The following is an 18,306-nucleotide window of genomic DNA, read 5'->3' on the forward strand; positions in this document are numbered from 1 at the left end:
GTTATCTGCACTGTTCACACAAGTACGAGGCATCTCTGCTCACTTTGGCTAAACAGAAATGTGTCCCTTTGCAAAATCAAACACTGACAAATAAGAGAGCACGACACTGTATGATTTCTAGAGCTGATATAGGGCAATTTGTTCAGCAGAGTGATGTAAGCTTCGTTATGGCTTACATTGCATCATCCATGACTTCTAGGAATAACATGATGCAATTCATATCATGTATGACGCAATACCAGCTTCAGATTGCATCATTCATTGTTTTGCCTAAAAAGCAAGTACTGTCCAAACCCAGTCATAGATTTATTCATAGATCCAGTCAAAGATGTATTTTATTCATTTCTGGTTTAAATTGAGATCCCTTCCCTTTATAACTCACTTATCCTCCGCCATTCCCAAGTCAAGGGTCGTATATACTGACCCAATAGCATATCTTGAAAACTAGAGCCAATCAACAATTTTAAGCATCATTTTCATTCTCAGTGACCCAGAATTAGTAAAGTTTGACTACATTTATTTCAGAAGCATTTTGGCTGTAGAGCAGTGTAACAGCCCTTAATATATCTGAAGACTAAGAGGTCTCCCCTCAGTCTTCTTTTCTACAAAAATAAACATGCACATTTTTTTTAACCTTTCTTGATTGGTCAGGTTTTCTAAACCTTTTCTCATATTGTTGCTCTCCTCTTGACTCTCTCCAATTTGTCCACATCTTTCCTAAGGCCTGGTCTACACTATGAGTTTAATTCGAATTTAGCAGCGTTAAATCGAATTAACCCTGCACCCGTCCACACAACGAAGCCATTTATTTCGAAATAAAGGGCTCTTAAAATCGATTTCTGTACTCCTCCCCGACGAGCGGAGTAGCGCCGAAATCGATATTGTCATTTCGAATTAGAGTTAGTGTGGCCGCAATTCGATGGTATTGGCCTCCGGGAGCTATCCCACAGTACACCATTGTGACCGCTCTGGACAGCAATCTGAACTCGGATGCACTGGCCAGGTAGACAGGAAAAGCCCCGCGAATATTTGAATTTCATTTCCTGTTTGCTCAGGGTGGAGAGCACAGGTGACCACAGAGAGCTCATCAGCACAGGTAACCATGCAGGCCGATAATCGAAAAGGAGCACCAGCATGGACCATACGGGAGGTATTGGATCTGATCGCTATATGGGGAGAGGATTCAGTGCTAGCAGAACTTCGTTCGAAAAGACAAAATGCCAAAACTTTTGAAAAAATCTCCAAGGGCATGATGGAGAGAGGCCACAATAGGGACTCAGAGCAGTGCCGCGTGAAAGTCAAGGAGCTCAGACAAGCCTATCAGAAAACAAAGGAGGCAAACGGTCGCTCCGGGTCAGAGCTGCAGACATGCCGCTTCTACGCTGAGCTGCATGCAATTCTGGGGGGGGCCGCCACCACTACCCCACCTCTGACCGTGGATTCCGAGGCAGGGGTAATCTCATCAGCCACACCTGAGGATTCTGCGGACAGGGAAGAGGAGGAGGACGAGCTTGCGGAGAGGACACAGCACTCCGTTCTCTCCAACAGCCAGGATCTTTTTCTCAGCCTGACTGAAGTACCCTCCCAAGCCAGTACCCAAGACCATGACCCCATGGAAGGGACCTCAGGTGAGTTTGCCTTTTAAAATATAAAACATGGTTTAAAAACAAGTGTTTTTTAATGATTAATTTGCCCTAAGGACTTGGGATGCATTCGGGGCCAGTACAGCTACTGGAAAAGTCTGTTAACGTGTCTGGGGATGGAGCGGAAATCCTCCAGGGACGTCTCCATGAAGCTCTCCTGGAGGTACTCCAAAAGCCTTTGCAGAAGGTTTCTGGGCAGTGCAGCCTTATTCCGTCCTCCATGGTAGGACACTTGACCACGCCATGCTAGTAGCAAGTAATCTGGTATCATTGCATGACAAAGCCTGGCAGCGTATGGTCCCGGTGTTTGCTGGCATTCAAGCAACATCCGTTCTTTATCTCGCTGTGTAATCCTCAGGAGAGTGATATCGCTCATGGTAACCTGGTTGAAATACGGGAATTTAATTAAGGGGACAGAGGTGGCCGTTCCTACTGGGCTGTTTGCCTGTGGCTGAAAAGAAATCCTTCCCTGCAGTTAGCCAAGCGCGGGGAGGGGGGGGGGGAGGGGAGGGAAGGGAAACGCTGAGCTTTTTGCGTTTGGCTAGCAGGGATCTTCCCTGATATCAGCCACGCGGTGGGGGGAGGGGTACAGCAATCATCCCAGATAATTCATGGGGGCGGGCGGGGGGGAGGGGTTAGTTTGGTTTCTGCAGGGATCTTCCCTGATACCAGCCACGCAGTGGGGGGAGGGATAAAGCGATCATCCCAGAGAATTGGATGGGGGGGGGGGTGTTAGTTTGTTTTCTGCTGCTGAAGGTTAACAGGAAAACCACAGCACTCAACGGGCTTTGCTTGGTATGTGGGAAAGGAGGGCGCAGAAGCCGAAAGACAATGGCTTACCATGGCCGCATGCAAGCCGAATTCTGTTGCCCGGACCTGCGTCTGTGATCTCTAACACCAAAGCCACAGGCACTCAATATTAAGATGCAAAATGCGACCTTGTACTGAAATCACATGTGCTATGTAATGTGAATAGTGTTGTTCACCGTGAAAGAGTATAAGCATTATTCTGTAAAATGTATCTTTTTAAAAACTTCTCTCCTTTTTTCCATCCCTCCAGCAGCTGCACATTTTTCAAGCCTCCCTCCTCTGTCCCGAAGGCTATCTCAGATAAGGCGGCGGAGAAAGAGGACGCGAGACGAGATGTTCTCGGAAATAATGGAATGCACCCGCAATGAAAGAGCTCATTTGAATGAGTGGAAGGACACGGTATCTAAGTACAAGAAAGATGCCAGTGAACGTGAGGTCATGAGGGACGCTCGAGATGAGAGGTGGCAGACTGCAACGCTGGGGCTGCTGTGTGATCAAACGGACATGCTCCGGCGTCTGGTGGAGCTTCAGGAACGGCAGCAGGATAACAGAGTGCCACTGCAGCCGCTGTATAACCTACCTCCCCCCTCACCATGTTCCATAGCCTTGTCACCCAGACGTGTAAGAACACGGGGGGGGGGGGGAGGCTCCGTGCACCCTCCCAGTCCACCTCAGTGGACAGCCCAACCAAAAGGCTGTCATTATATTGAATTTTTTCAGTGGCCTTTTACTTCCCTCCTATCCTCCTCCCAAACCCCACCCGGGCTACCTTGTCGGTTCTCTCCCTATGTTTATAATCAATTAATAAAGAATACATGATTTTTAAACGATAGTGACTTTATTTCCTTTAAAAGCAAGCTGTGATTTAAGGGGGGAGGGTGGTTTGCTTACAGGGAATGAGTCAATCAAGGGGGCGGGTTTTCAACAAACAGAACTTTCACACCGTAGCCTGGCCAGTCATGAAACTGGTTTTCAAAGCTTCTCTGATGCGCAGCGCTTCCTGGTGTGAGCTTCTAATCGCCCTGGTGTCTGGCTGCGCATAATCAGCAGCCAGGCGATTTGGCTCAGCCTCCCACCCCGCCATAAAGATCTCCCCCTTACTCTCACAGAGATTGTGAAGCACACAGCAAGCAGCAATAACAATGGGGATATTGGTTTGGCTGAGGTCTGACTGAGTCAGTAACGAGCACCAGCGACCTTTTAAACGCCCAAATGCACATTCTACCACCATTCTGCACTTGCTCAGCCTGTAGTTGAACAGCTCCTGACTCCTGTCCAGGCTGCCTGTGTATGGCTTCATGAGCCATGGCATTAAGGAGTAGGCTGGGTCCCCAAGGATAACTATAGGCATTTCAACATCCCCAACGGTTATTTTCTGGTCCGGGAAGTAAGTCCCTTGCTGCAGCCGTTTAAACAGAGTAGTGTTCCTGAAGACGCGAGCGTCATGAACCCTTCCCGGCCAGTCCACGTTGATGTTGGTGAAACATCCCTTGTGATCCACAAGTGCTTGCAGCATCATTGAAAAGTACCCCTTGCGGTTTACGTACTGGGTACCCTGGTGCTCCGGTGCCAAGATAGGGATATGGGTTCCATCTATCGCCCCACCACAGTTAGGGAATCCCATTGCAGCAAAGCCATCCACTATGACCTGCACATTTCCCAGAGTCACTACCTTTCGTAGCAGCAGCTCGGCGATTGCTTTGGCTACTTGCATCACAGCAGCCCCCACAGTAGATTTGCCCACTCCAGATTGATTCCTGACTGACCGGTAGCTGTCTGGCGTTGCAAGCTTCCACAGGGCTATCGCCACTTGCTTCTCAACTGTGAGGGCTGCTCTCATCTTGGTATTCTGGCGCTTCAGGGCAGGGGAAAGCAAGTCACAAAGTTCCATGAAAGTGCCCTTACGCATGCGAAAGTTTCGCAGCCACTGGGAATCGTCCCACACCTGCAACACTATGCGGTCCCACCAGTCTGTGCTTGTTTCCCGGGCCCAGAATCGGCGTTCCACAGCTATAACCTGCCCCATTAACAGCATGATCTCCAAAGCGCCGGGGCCTGCGGTTTGATAGAATTCCATGTCCATGTCCTCATCACTCTCGCCGCTGTGCTGCTGTAGCCTACTCCTCGCCGCCTGGTTTTGCAGGTTCTGGTTCAGCATAAACTGCACGATAACGCGTGAGGTGTTTACAATGTTCATGACTGCTGTCTTGAGCTGAGCGGGCTCCATGCTTGCCGTGGTAGGACATCTGCACTGTTCACCCAGGAAAAAGGCGCGAAACGGTTGTCTGACGCTGCTTCCCTGGAGAGAGGGGGAGGATATACCCAGAACCACCCGCGACAATGTTTTTGGCCCCATCAGGCATTGGTATCTCAACCCAGAATTCCAATGGGCGGAGGAGACTGCGGGAACTATGGGATAGCTACCCACAGTGCAACGCTCCGGAAATCAACGCTAACCCTGGTACATGGACGCACACTGCCGAATTAATGTGCTTAGTGTGGCCGCATACATTCGACTTTACACAATCTGTTTCCAAAATTCGAATTCTGTAAATTCGGATTAATCTCGTAATGTAGACATACCCTAAGTGTGCCACTCAGAACTGGACACAGTACTCCAGCTGAGGCTCACCAGGGCCAAGCAAAGCGAGACAATTACCTCCCATGTCTTAAATATGACACTCCTGTTACTGGACTAACTTCTGTTGGTGAGAGAGACAAGCTTTTGAGCTTACACAGAGCTCTTCTTCAGGTCTGGGAAACTAAGTCAAAATGTCATTGCTAAATGCAAGGTTTGAACATATTGTTTAGCATAAGTAATTAACACAACATAGCTACAACAACACTTTATACGGCACTCTTGTTAATACACCCCAGAACAAAGTTAGCCTTTTTTGCAACTGCATGACATTGTAGACTCGTTCCATTTGTGATCCACTATAACCCCCAGAGCCTTTTCAGCACTGATTTGTTCACAATGCTTTTGTATTTCTTCCCTTTTTAAAGAGTCTGGCAGTGATCTTCTTACATAAACCCTTTGACTGAATACGTTTAGATATGTATGAGAGAACCCCCAAAACAGTAGATGCTCAATAAAACTTCAGCCTAAAAGACATTTCAGTCTAATCGCAGTTGGCTGCAAATGAAGTAATTACATGAATGCAGAGTACCGGGTATCTCAATTTAAAGGTGAACAACAAAAATGATTAAGGGAAGCAGAGATTAGCCTGTGGGGAAATATTACAACTACTACTTATGTATAAGCTTGACAAAGCAGTACCTGTGAGGAAAAAGTTACAAGACAAATGTCTACAAATGTTTAACCTAGGAGTTAAAAGAAGTGGTCAAAAGGGGTATAAACTACAAATAATATACTACAGTTAAAAGGAAAACTTAGTATATTTTGCTTCAAATGCAGCCTAATAGCAAGATCAATTAGGCAGGAATAACCACTCCCATGGAGAAAGGTGAAAGCTTGACTTTAAAATTGAAAGTGGTACTGGAGAACACTGCAGGGAGCAATTCTGCACGGGGAAGAAAATGGATTAATTGAGAATCTACTCAACACAGAATCTGGAAGAGAGCCGTGCGCCTACGACTGACATTTTAGTTCACTACCTTTTTCTTGTTCAACAGTAATTAAACTTTTCATAAACTTCAATTTTCTCATTTAAGGTATTAACATAATGAGGGAAATGACTAATATTTCACAGGAAAAAAAAAACCTCTGACTTATTTTTTGAAGGAAATTGTACACACTAAATACATATTGATTTTTATTAAATATTAACTTTATTTTATTAGATTGAATAATTTATGTTCCCATAAATTCGTGTTTACAGGCTCACCTATCAACTTACAGAGGCCCACTGATTAGAGTTGCTGACCATGCAAGAGTCCCCTGAAGCATCCAGGAATCAGGTTACAGCTCCAGAAAGAAATACATGAAATATAAAGAATTCCAACAACAGAGCAACTGATCCCTCTGACCTGCAGCAATTCACTTTCCTAATCCTGTATTCTACTCTTTATCCCATAGCAACTCTGCTCCAATATTCACCCACCACCCTAAATTATTCTCACAAGTATGGACTTGTTCTAACATACAGCTATTCAAACGAATGCCCAACTTGCTCAATCTTCCATAAAAGCCCACTGTATGTTACTCCTAAAATCATATAAAGACATGAATATAAGTCTATTTAAAAAGTTCATGTGATAGAAGTGAGACACTGCCTGGGATGCAAATAGAATGCCACGCCCACCTTGCTATCCTTGTCTGGTTTACTGACTGCAGTATTCCCACCAGCTGCTAAAGCATTTTCAGGAGAAGCAGGAGCCCCAGGGTGAACACTCACAGCTCTCCCACTCAGGTCTCCATCCAAAGATGCAGAGGTGATGCTGGAAGAGTTTAAAGAAGCTGCTGCACAAGCCAGTGGAACATTTGATCGGTTGATATTCACAGCAGTGACATAAGCAGCAGCATTTGAAAGCTGAGGCTGGAGCTGCTGGGAAGCAACAGCATGGTGGGGAATGATCACAGCTGCAGGTATAAGGCATGCTGAACTTTGAGCCTGTATCGGCATCACTGCTGCTGTAGGTCTTTCTTGGCTGTGTACTGCAACTAAGATAAGGGGAGGAAATATCATTATCAAAGACATATACACACTGAGACATTAGTCACTGTGATATAACAACTTATTAAAAAAAGCTTCCCTCCCACCATCACCCCTCCAACCATGAAAACTGTAATAGTATATGTGGGTGTTATGACACAGATATCTCAACATTAGATTTACCAAACCAGAACAGAGAAAAAAATTACCTGTACCGAGACTGTTGTTCTAAAAGACGTGGGTGCAGATATATATTCCACTCACATGTGCATGTGCCCAGCATACCAAAGCCTGAGAGCTTTGTCTAGAAGTAACCGTTGGGGCAGCACACATGCTTTCTGGTGCCTCGTAGTGCCTCCCATGGCTATTTAAGGGCAGTGCCACCCTGACCCCCTCAGTACCTTTGCACCAACACAGAAGGGACAGAGGGTGGGTCATGGAATACGTTTGCACCCACATCTCAAAGAACAACAGTTATAGTACAGGTAAGTAACTGCTTTTTCTTCTGCAAGTGGTCGCCGATGTATATTCCACTCAGATGACTCAAGCAAAAACACCAGCAGGTGGGGTTTGGAGTATACTTAAAAATGACCATAGAACTGCCTTTCGAAACCTTGCACCTGATCTAGATGCAGTTATAATAGCACAGTGTGTGATGAAAGTATGCAGTGAACACCAGGTGGCAGCCCTGCAAATGTCCAATATAGATGTGTCATTGAGAAATGCAACTGAAGTTGCTTTGGCCCTGCTCAAATGAGCCACTGGTCTCTGTGGCAGTGTGGCTTGAGCTACCTCATATGCCACTGTAAATGCAAGAAGTAATCCATCTGGAGATGATCTGTGCCGAAATCACCTAACCTCCCGTCCAATCCACACAGGACACAAAAAGTTGAGGTGATGCACTGAATGGTTTAGTCCTTTACAGAAAGAACTCCAATGATCATCTCACATCCAGTGAATGAAGGTGCTGTTCATCTGCATTTGAATGAGGCTTAGGAAAAATATACTTAAGTATATTGTTTGCTTAAGGTAAAACAGTGAAACCACTTTAGACAAAAATTTGGGGTGTGGTCTTAAGGCCAACTTGTCTTTGAAAAACTGTGTATAGGGTAGCCCTGCCATTAGGGTCTGCAGTTCACTTACTCTTCTTGTGGACGTTATGGCAATAAGAAAGGCTGCCTTTTGACAGAGGAAGGAGACAGAACAAGTTGCTAAAGGCTCAGATGGGAGGTCCCATGAGGGCAGCCAGCACAGCGCTAAGCTCCCACAAGGGAACCATTTCTTTATAGGTGGGAAAAGACAGACAATACCTCTTAGAAATCTAAATACCATGGAATGAGGAAAAATTGAATTCCCTTGGATCGGAGGGTAGAATGCGAAACCACCGCTAAGTGGACCCTTCACTGAGCTGAGAGACAGACTTGAGGACTTAAGATCTAACAGGTAATCCAAAATGAATGCGGGCTAGCATCAGCTGGACTCCTTGAGTTAGTGCTCAAACTGAAAATGCTTCCACTTGGAAAATAGGTAGACCTAGTAGAGGGTTTTCTATTATTAAGTAGGACTCATTGAACTGGGTCTGAACATCTTCCTTCCTTCTCATCTAACCATACAGCATCCAAGAGGATGCATCAGTAGGTCAGGAAGAAGGGGAAGAGATCTGGGAGACTGAACAGATAGACTTTTAAGGTCGGAGAACCAACATTGTCTTGGCCAAGCTGGTACAACAAGAATCGGGTTAGCATGATCTAGCTTCAGTTTGTGAATAACTTGAGAGATGAGTGGGACTGGGAGGGAAGCATACACCAGGACTGATCTCCAATTCAAATCACAGATGTCAGTTAAAGATCTTGGATTGAGACTTGATCTGGAGCAAAACTGATGGCACTTCTTGTTGTCCCTTGTAGCAAACAGGTCAACAGACAGAATGCCCCATTCTCTGAAGATGCAGCTCCAAATGCTGCTCTTCAGAGACTACTTATGATTCTGGGAGAAATTCCTGCTGAGGTGATCAGCCATCTGATTCTGAGCCCCCAGTAAGTGTGTGGCTGGATAAGTGATGCCTTCTTTGATGCAAAAGAGTCAAAACTATATTGCTACCTGACAGCGCTGGATGAAGCAGGCTCCTCCCTGCTTGTTCACATAATACATTGTGGTGGTATTGTCCATAAGCAGGTGAACCACTGTGCCCTTGATCGAGCTCAAAAGGTCCAGCATGCATTGTAAATTGCTCAAACTCCAGGATGTTTATATGAAGGGAGCTTCCTATTTTGTCCACAAACCCTAACCTTTCAAAGTCTCTAGATGTGCTCCCCAAACTATTGTGGTGTAGGGTGACCAGATGAGAGGAAGAAAATATTGGGACACATGGGGGGGAGGGGGGTCATCGGCGGAGAAAAAAAAAAAAGGAGTACCGCGAAATATCAGGACAAATATTGGTCGGGACGCGGGACAAACGCCTAGATATCAGGACGGTCCCGATTTTATCAGGACGTCTGGTCCTGATGGGCAAATGAAACATCTTCACATGCATTGACATGATGTGCTCACCACTCTAGGGACTCAACGATCACCAGTGGCACTCAGACAAGCTTGTCTAATGACTGACAACTTGGGAAACAGACTAACTTCAGCAAGTATTGAAGAGAATGAAGACGCAATCTCACATGCTGGACTACTGCAGCCATATGATCTAGTAACAACAGACAAACATGAACCGTAGTTCAAGCGTGAGACTGGAGGGACAGACATAGGTGACGAATTGTCTGAAAACAATAGTTTGGTAGAAAAGTCATTGAACTCAGAGTCCAGTAGGGCTCCAGTGAACTCAATTATTTCTGCTGGAATTAATATTGACTTCCTTTTGTTCAAAATCAGCCCCAGTAAATCAAAGAGATGAAGTGTTAACTGGGCAGGAATGAGGACTAATGCAGTGTCCCAGGCCTCAGCTAGGCTATGCCTACTGTGAGGAGAGGCAGAGGCAAACCTTAAATTTTTAAACTTAACGAATTTCTGGGTTTTCCTTTGTAAAGAACATAAATAATATGAAGTAACATCAAATACTTACTTACGAGAATAATAAACTGTAAATTACCATCACAATAAAATAAATTTGTCAACACCACGCTGTGTCCCCCAAGAGGGAATCGGCTACTTCTCTCCCTGGCTGCAAAGTCTGAATTCACCTCTGGTGTCCCGACTTCACCTCTCTCCAGCCTGGCAACGTTTCTTCATTTGACACTACAAAGAGCCAGACCTCTTTCCAACGGTTCATCTGTGAAAGAGAGTTCTTCACCTGGAGAGCCACACCCACTGACCTACTGCACCCAAACTGCATTCCCTCTGTTAGCGTCCCAGTGGTCAATCTCACTGTTCATACACTCTAGGTCCCTTGTTGCCCGGCTCCTTGTTCTTGGCCCTTCTAGGTACTGGCAAATCCTCTTTTTACCCAGCTCTGCTCTCTTTTAACCTCCTTCTTCAACTGCCTTTCAGCTGCCTCTATGGCACTTTCTGAGTCTTCTCCCCAGCTCGAGCTGCCATCTCATTGGCTATCTCGCTTGCCAGGATAGCATTCTATGCTGCTGCATCATAGCTGCAGGCCCTAATACTACCCATCTTGGTTGAAACTGGAGCAGGTGCTAGTGCTAGGGCCTGGGTTACAACAGTTGTGCTTCAGACTTGTGCCTCAGTAACCAATCATCCAGGTAAGAAAAGACATGAATTCCTATCCTTCTGAGATAGGCTGTCACTACTGTCATGCATTCAGTAAACACACATGGGGCTGATGATAGTCCAAAGGGAAGAACTGTGTATTGATAATATTGACATGCTACTACAAATCTCAAACTTCCTGTTGCTTGGGAAAATTGCCACATGAAAGTAGGCATCCTAAAGACAGATGGCAGCAAACCAGTCATATGCTAATGTGGGGACAATTATAGCTAAGGTTACCACATGGAATCTGATATTTGATGTATGTGTTGAGGCCTTGAAGATCCAGAATGGGTCTCACCTCTCCCTTTGACTTGGGGATCAGGAAGTAATGAGTAGAAGCCCTTTCCCTGATTCTGAAGGGGATCTTCCTCTATAGCTTGTGAAACAAGAGTCTGGATCTGCAGAAGGAGCAGTGACTTGTGAGCGGGGTCTCTGGAAAAAAAAATGGGTCAGGATGGTGGGAAGCGGGGATAGACAGAAATTGGATGGCATACCCAATCCAAAGTGTTTAAGACCTGCTTGTCCATGGTTATTGCTTCCCAAGCACCGTAGAAGTGGGTGAGCCTGTCCCCAAATGGAGGAAATATCATGGGGATAATCACAACTGGAATACTGTCCTCAATAGGAGAGTCAAGTTAATTGCATGCCCAAAGCTGATGAAGAATAGGCCAGTTTGTTGAAATTTGAATCAGAAGACCTTCTCCTTTGTGAGTTATATCTCTTTCTAGAGAAATCCTGCTGTCTAGCCAGATAAGCAGACTGCCAGAAATACTGCTGCTATTGTTGCTGATCTCCATATTGCCATCTCTGACACTGGGTATAAACTCCCATTGAACGTAAAGTAGCCTGAGAGTCTTTAAAAGAATGTAATGTATGCAGGTTACTTACCTGTAACTGGAAGTTCTTCGAGATGTGTGGTCCTTATCTGTATTCCATATGTGGGTATGCATGTGCACCATGTACCCAACTCCAGAAATTCTAACAAGCTGTGTCCGCTGGCCTGCAAATGCACAGTTAATTTTGTGTCCCAGCCAAGGGCACAAGAGGTAGTGTGAGCCAATGTCTCTTCGGTTCTTCTGACCACGAATCCAATCGGATCCAAAACAGAGGGGATGGAGGGAGGGTAATGGAATACAGACAGGGACCATAAAGTTCAAAGAAGTTCCAGCTACAGGTAAATAACCTCCATTTTTTCTTCGAGTGCCGGTGCCTATGTGTATTCCACATATGGGTGATTGACAAGCAATGCTCAGACTGAAGGGCTATGTGAGGAAGCTTGCAGTACTGCAGTTCCCACTGGTGCATCCTGAATATGCACATAGTGTCTAGTGAATGTGTGGATGGCACTCCAAGTGGCTGCTGTTCATATACCTCCTATGGGTACATCCTGCAGGGAAGCTATAGAGATGGCATGTGCCCTCCTGTGTTAGAAGAAGGTGTATGTGCTAATCTGTATCACTTTATGATGCACCCACTTAGAGATTCTCTGAGAGGATATTGCTTGACTTTGCGGCCTTTCTGCTATGGTGAGAAAAAGTCTTGATTTTCTGATAGGTTTGGTCCTTGGCAGATAGAACACCAGGGCATATCTGAGGTTGAGGGAAGGAAGTATTTTCTCTTCAGCAAAAATGTGGGGTTTTGGGAAAAGGACAGATTAGTGGATACTTTGGTTAGCATGGAATTCAGAAATAACCTTGGGGAAGAATTTAGGACAGAGATGAAGGGATACCTTTTCCTTGTGGAAAAAGTGTATCAGGAGGGTCTACCATGAGGGCTCCCAAATCACTCACTCTCCTGGATGAAGTGATAGCAACTAAAAATGCAATTTTCATGGACAGCTGGGAGATGGAGCATGTCAGCTATTGTTCACACGGTGTTCTGGTGAGTGTTGACAGGATGAAATTGAGGTCCCATTGAGATGTAGGTTTGACCACTGGTGGAAAGGTCCTGAGCCCTTCATGAAGAGAGAGAGAGAGAGAGAGAGAGAGTGAGTGTGTGCGCGTGCGTACGTACGTACGTACGTACGTACGTACAGAACATCCATCCACTGGAGGCAGGAAGGCACTAATCACTGTGAGATGGACCCACAGGGAGCTAATGGAAAAGCCTGGGTTTTTAAGAGATAGGAGATCATCGAAAATGATCAGAATATTTGCAATGCCTGGAGAAGGCTTATTACGCTGCATCTAGATAGAGAAACATCTCCATTAAGTTAGACAGCAGGTCCAAGTTGAACCTTTCCTATTTTGGGAAAGAATAGCTTGAATGGGTGTCAAACAAGAGCATTCTACTTCCAATGCCCAACCAAACACCAGACCATGAAATACAGCGAGTCCAGATTGGGGTGTCTGATTTTAATCCCTGTTTCCCTGAGATCTGGAAATGGGAGGAGGTGACATTTTCAGGAGCTCTGGGAAGCAAAATTGCCTACGCCATTTGGTTTCTAGGAAAATGATAATGGCCCCGTCATGACAGACCTTTCTCAGGACCTGTGGTAGCAGGGGAATGGAAGGAAAGGCATATCTGAGATCATTTGTCCATGACAACAAGAGAGCGCCGTCTTGGGAGCCATTGCCCATAGGGGAAGTTTTTGTTCATTTGGGACACAAAGAAATCCCATTGAGGTGTACCCCACTGAGTGAATATTTCACTTGGGACATAGTGGTGAATCTCCCACTTTTGGTCTGCAGAGAAGTGCCTGCTCAGGTGGTCTATTAAAGGGTTCTGAGCACCTGGGAGGTATGTGGCTTAGGGCTTGTCTACACTGGCAAGTTTCTGCGCAGTAAAGCAGCTTTTTGTGCTCAAACCGCAAATATGCACACACTGCAAGCCACTTTGTGCACAGAAACTCCTCAGTTGCAGCACTGCAAAAAAACCACATCGACGAGAGTCATAAGGCTATTTGCACAGAGGCTCCAGTGCTCTATTGCCAGTGTAGACACTTGATTGCTTTCTACGCTGTAATTGGGCTCCGGAGCTGTCTCATAATGCCTCAAGTGACTGCTCTGCTCATTGTTTTGAACTTGGCTGCCCTGGAGACATGCACCCCTCCCCTTTCAAAGCACCGTTTCTGACGGACAGCCGTTGCATGCTGTGCTGATCTGCTCAGGGACACAAAGCAAACCATTAATGTTGAACACAGAGGCAGGTGTGTGTGTGTGTGTGTGTGTGTGTGTGTGTGTGTGTGTGTGTGTGAGTGTGTGTGTGTGTGTGTGTGTGTGTGTGTGTGTGTGTGATATTGCTGTGCAGAGAGCCCAGGGAAGGAGGCGGGGGCTGATGTCGGGGTTTCCCCCTCCCCCTGCCTCAGGATTGGTTGCTTCCTCCCGCTGTCTGAACTTACAAGACAGGATGCTGACACACTCTTTGTCCCCCAAAACACACTGTCTCTCTCCCCCCCCCTCCATACACACACACACACACACTCACTCCCTGTAGGGTGACCAGATAGCAAGTATGGAAAATCAGGACCGGGATGTGGGGGTAATAGGTGCCCATATAAGAAAAAGCCCCGAATATCAGGACTGTCCCTATAAAATCAGGACATCTGGTCAACCTAACTCCCTGTCACACACACTTCCTCCCCCACACTGCAGTTGAAAAGCAGCTGGCAATGTAGTAGGATGCCCATGGAACAATGGGATTGGGAAACCTGCATCATGTGATGCTGTGCCTGCCCCATGAGGCATTTCAAACTGTTCCCGCTAATGTGGATGCGCTCCAGCACCACAAGGAGCACAGCGTGGACACGCAACAGTGGTTTAATTCCAGCGTTTTAATAAAAGTGGTATAACTTGTGGCGCAGAAACTTGCCAGTGTAGACATAGTTAGATAGTGATATGGTTTCTCATGCACCAGTTCCAAAGCCTAATTGCTTTCAGGCAAAAGGGAAGAGATCTTGCTCTACCCTGTTTGCTTATGTAGAAGACCATGGGGATGTTGTCTAACATCACTTGGATATGATGTAAATGTGTAAGTGGAAGAAAGGTTCTGCAAGGCAGGTGGACTGCTCTCAGTTCTAGTATACTGATGTGCACTCTGGCCTCGTTGAGGGTCCTTATGCAATGTGGTTGTTCAGAAGGGAAGTGTCTGTTATGATGGTGACACTGGGACTAGGAGTGTTTAAGGGAACATCCATTCTTACTCTCTCTGGGTTTGATTAACAGGTGAGGGAGGTGATGAATCTGGTGGGAATGGTCACTTTTGTGTTGATATGATCTTTGGTGATAGACTGACCAGAGCCAGGGGTGTAGACATCATAGATGAAGCCTGGCGAACAGCTTCACATCCGAAGAAGTGGGTTGTAGCCCACGAAAGCTTATGCTCTAATAAATTTGTTAGTCTCTAAGGTGCCACAAGTACTCCTGTTATTTTTGCGGATACAGACTAACACGGCTGCTACTCTGAAAGCTTCACATGAGCGCACAAGACCATATGGCTTAAAAGCGAGAGGCATATTCTGATCATAGTTTTTGGTCTGTGAGTAATCTGTGCTTGCAGGATGCTGGAGTGTGTCATACCAATCTAGCCGGCTCCAGGATGACCAGTGCACTGTACTCTCATGGGAAGCCTTGGAGAAAGAGTCCTTGGGCTTAGGAGCTGCAGACTCTGCTCCTAAGCTCATGCTTGGAAGGATGCAGTACGTCTATTGGGTCCTATGTATGGAGGGTCTCCCTTGCCCAGTTCAGAATGGGGCCTCAGCCTTCTTCATAAGGTGTTTCCTTAGACAAAACTCACAAGTTTTGTGCGTTCTTGGTGGAAACAAGACACAAATACTGCACTTAGTAGAAATATGCATATCATCCAAGCCACAGAAGCAACATTGGTGATGGTTGCTCTCAGAGAAGAAGTGAGGGCAAGAGATACAATTCTTCAACCCCGGGACTCTGGGCATAGTCCCTAATTATGGGGAGGGAGTCCCCAGAATGGGGAAAAACAAGCCATACTAACGATAGTACACAGTTATATGGTAATATAAAAACTATGAAGTATAAAAACTGTTTACAAATCTATTTGCAGATTCTATCAAGAGAAAAAGCAGCAGAAATCTGTGGGCACAGGGATTCTGACTCAGGCCATGTGGCAGTAAGAAGGAACTGGCGAGGCATAGGACTGCATTGCCTCTTATGTCCTTGGTCGGGAGCACGAGGAGATCTACTGCGCATGTGTGGGCCAATGGACACTGCTTGTTAGAATTTCTGGACTTGGGTGCATGGCACAGATGCGTATCCATGTATGGAATACACACAGGGACCAGGACTCGGAGAACTCATTTGTTTTCTCATAAAACAAAAACTGATCTTCAAAAGGTAAGTCCTCTAAGCGTTGTTGGACCTCAGGAACTTTGCCAGAGCTAGCTGAGGCCATAATCCTAGAAGTGGTGTTCACCACATCCAGTGCTGACTGTAGTGACATCTTTGCCACTAGATGGCCTTCTGCAATGAAAGCTTTAAACAATTCCCTGAAGGATTTCTAGCAGCTTATCCATAAATTTGGATATAGCCTCCTAATTTACAAAATTATATTTTGATAACAGCACTTGCTGATTAGAAATGTGCATTTGTAAAGACACGGTTGAATTAATTTTCCTTCCCATTAAATCTAACCTCTTTGTCTTTAGGCATGGACTTATACCTCCCTTGTCACAGCCTCTCGCTTGATGCTGTAATGACAAGAGAGTTAGGGGCTGGAGGTGAGTGAAAGCACTTGAAACCCTGCAGAGGAACATAATACCTTTCATCAGTACACTTCGCTGTGGGCAGTAAGGGAGTTAGAGTATGCCACAAAGTCTTCATAGGTTCCAAAAGCACTTCATTTACAGAGAGAGAGCTACCCTTCCTGAAACTGACAGCTGGAGAAGGTCCACCAATGTATGGATGTTCTGCTGAACAAACTCAGCCTAAATGCCCTAGGCTGTAACCATTCACCTCAGGATATCTTGATACAACTTTAAATCCTCTGGCCCAGGAGAAGAGGATTGTGGAATCATTCAGTGAGGAGAAAAAGGAAGGAAGAGAAGATCATCAGCATCAGTCTGTCTGCAGTGTAGGTGGCTCAAAAGGGGAGACTACCAAAGGGACTGGTGACCTTGCCCTGGACTGAGCACATGATCAGGACTTCGCAGATTGAGGAACATCCCAAGGGTTCCAAAGAGGCTACTGAGGATAAGGATATGGCATTGGTGGCCAGCAGGAACTGGGCCAAGAGCCCCTATCCCTACTGCTGGAATAATGCCAATCTCAGTACTGATGGTGATCCCCAGGAAGTCTCAAATATTTTTGAGACTGGTACTTGGAAGGGAAAGGAGAGGTGGAAGATGTCCCCAAACTCAATCTTGAAGAACCTTCCCAGAGCCTGGTGGCAACGGAGGAGCCACTTCAGGTGGAGCAAGCAAACATCCAGCCTCTTCTGAAGCCCAATATGCAGGCCACATCAGTGCCAACACTAGGGTAGCTGGCATCTTGAGTACTGGTTGCGGCACTGCACATATGCTTGGCAATGGAATGGACTTTGGTACTGGAGATGAGGCTGGTACCAATACGTCAGGCTTGGTCTACACCGAAACCATCGTCAGTACTGAAGTCAGTACCTGCCATGATGAGCTTTTAAGTACCGAACAGAAGGCTGAACTCAGCTCTGCATGCTGAGTTTTAAATAGTACTGAAACAGTGCTGGCACAGGGAATACTCTGCAACCAGTCCAGCCAGTGCTTAGTATACAAAAGAAATCACCACAACTGAGTGCCCCTGAATTAATGGAGAGTCAGGAACAGAAAGGCAGAGCAAGTCTGATGCTGCCAGATATGCCAGTGGAACGGAAACAGTCAGTGCTGACATCACCAGATTCAATGAATGTCCCACAGACGATGTTGGAATCAGCAGTATGGTGTCCAATCGTCTTGGTACCAGAGAGGAGCTAGATAGCCTAACTCTGTCCTGTATTCTGAAGGAATCCCTGTGCCAGTCTACGCCTTTTAGTAGAGGAGGAGGAATCTCTCCAAGCTCTAGACTGGCCCAGATCCGTTTTGAGAGTCCTTCTCCTCAGAGGACCAGAGAAAGGAGAACAATTTCTCTTTCTCCTCAGAGAGGAATCAGAATCTGGCCACGCAACAACAACCTGTGCTGGTTCCAAAGTTCTCTGAGGGGCTGGACGATCTGTGGATGCACCCTTCCCCAAAACAGGCCTCATGCCCTGCTCCATAAGGTGTTGCTTCAGGTGCAGGTCTCTAGCCACCTGCATTCTCTTTCTGAGACTTACAAATGGGGCACTTCTGCAAGACACAAACACAGAGTGTGGGGCCACTATTAGGGATAGTCACCCCACATGATGGGCAGTGTTTCAAACCTGTTAAGGGCATCAAACCAGACTAAATCCTACTTAACTAAATTACTACTAACTAGCTAAATACTAAGGGTACATTAAAACTAGCTAAATACACAAGCTCACAGCAAAGCACCATGACAGTAAAGCATGAGACAGATACCACACAGAGCGCTTCAATTCAAGCAGCAGGGAGTGAGAAGGAA

At 46.0% G+C, this 18,306-nt stretch overlaps 1 protein-coding gene across 1 annotated transcript in view; it reads right to left on the reverse strand.

Moving 5' to 3' along the window:
* SH3RF1 (SH3 domain containing ring finger 1) overlaps positions 1–18,306 on the reverse strand; it is a 166,487-nt gene that overhangs the window by 27,219 nt on the left and 120,962 nt on the right. The window contains exon 9 of the mRNA XM_065405235.1: positions 6,719–7,077. Coding sequence (XP_065261307.1) covers positions 6,719–7,077 — 359 coding nt within the window. The remainder of the gene's footprint in view (positions 1–6,718; positions 7,078–18,306) is intronic.

This window comes from Emys orbicularis, chromosome 5 (genome assembly GCF_028017835.1).
Source record: "Emys orbicularis isolate rEmyOrb1 chromosome 5, rEmyOrb1.hap1, whole genome shotgun sequence".
Classification (NCBI taxonomy): domain Eukaryota; kingdom Metazoa; phylum Chordata; order Testudines; family Emydidae; genus Emys; species Emys orbicularis.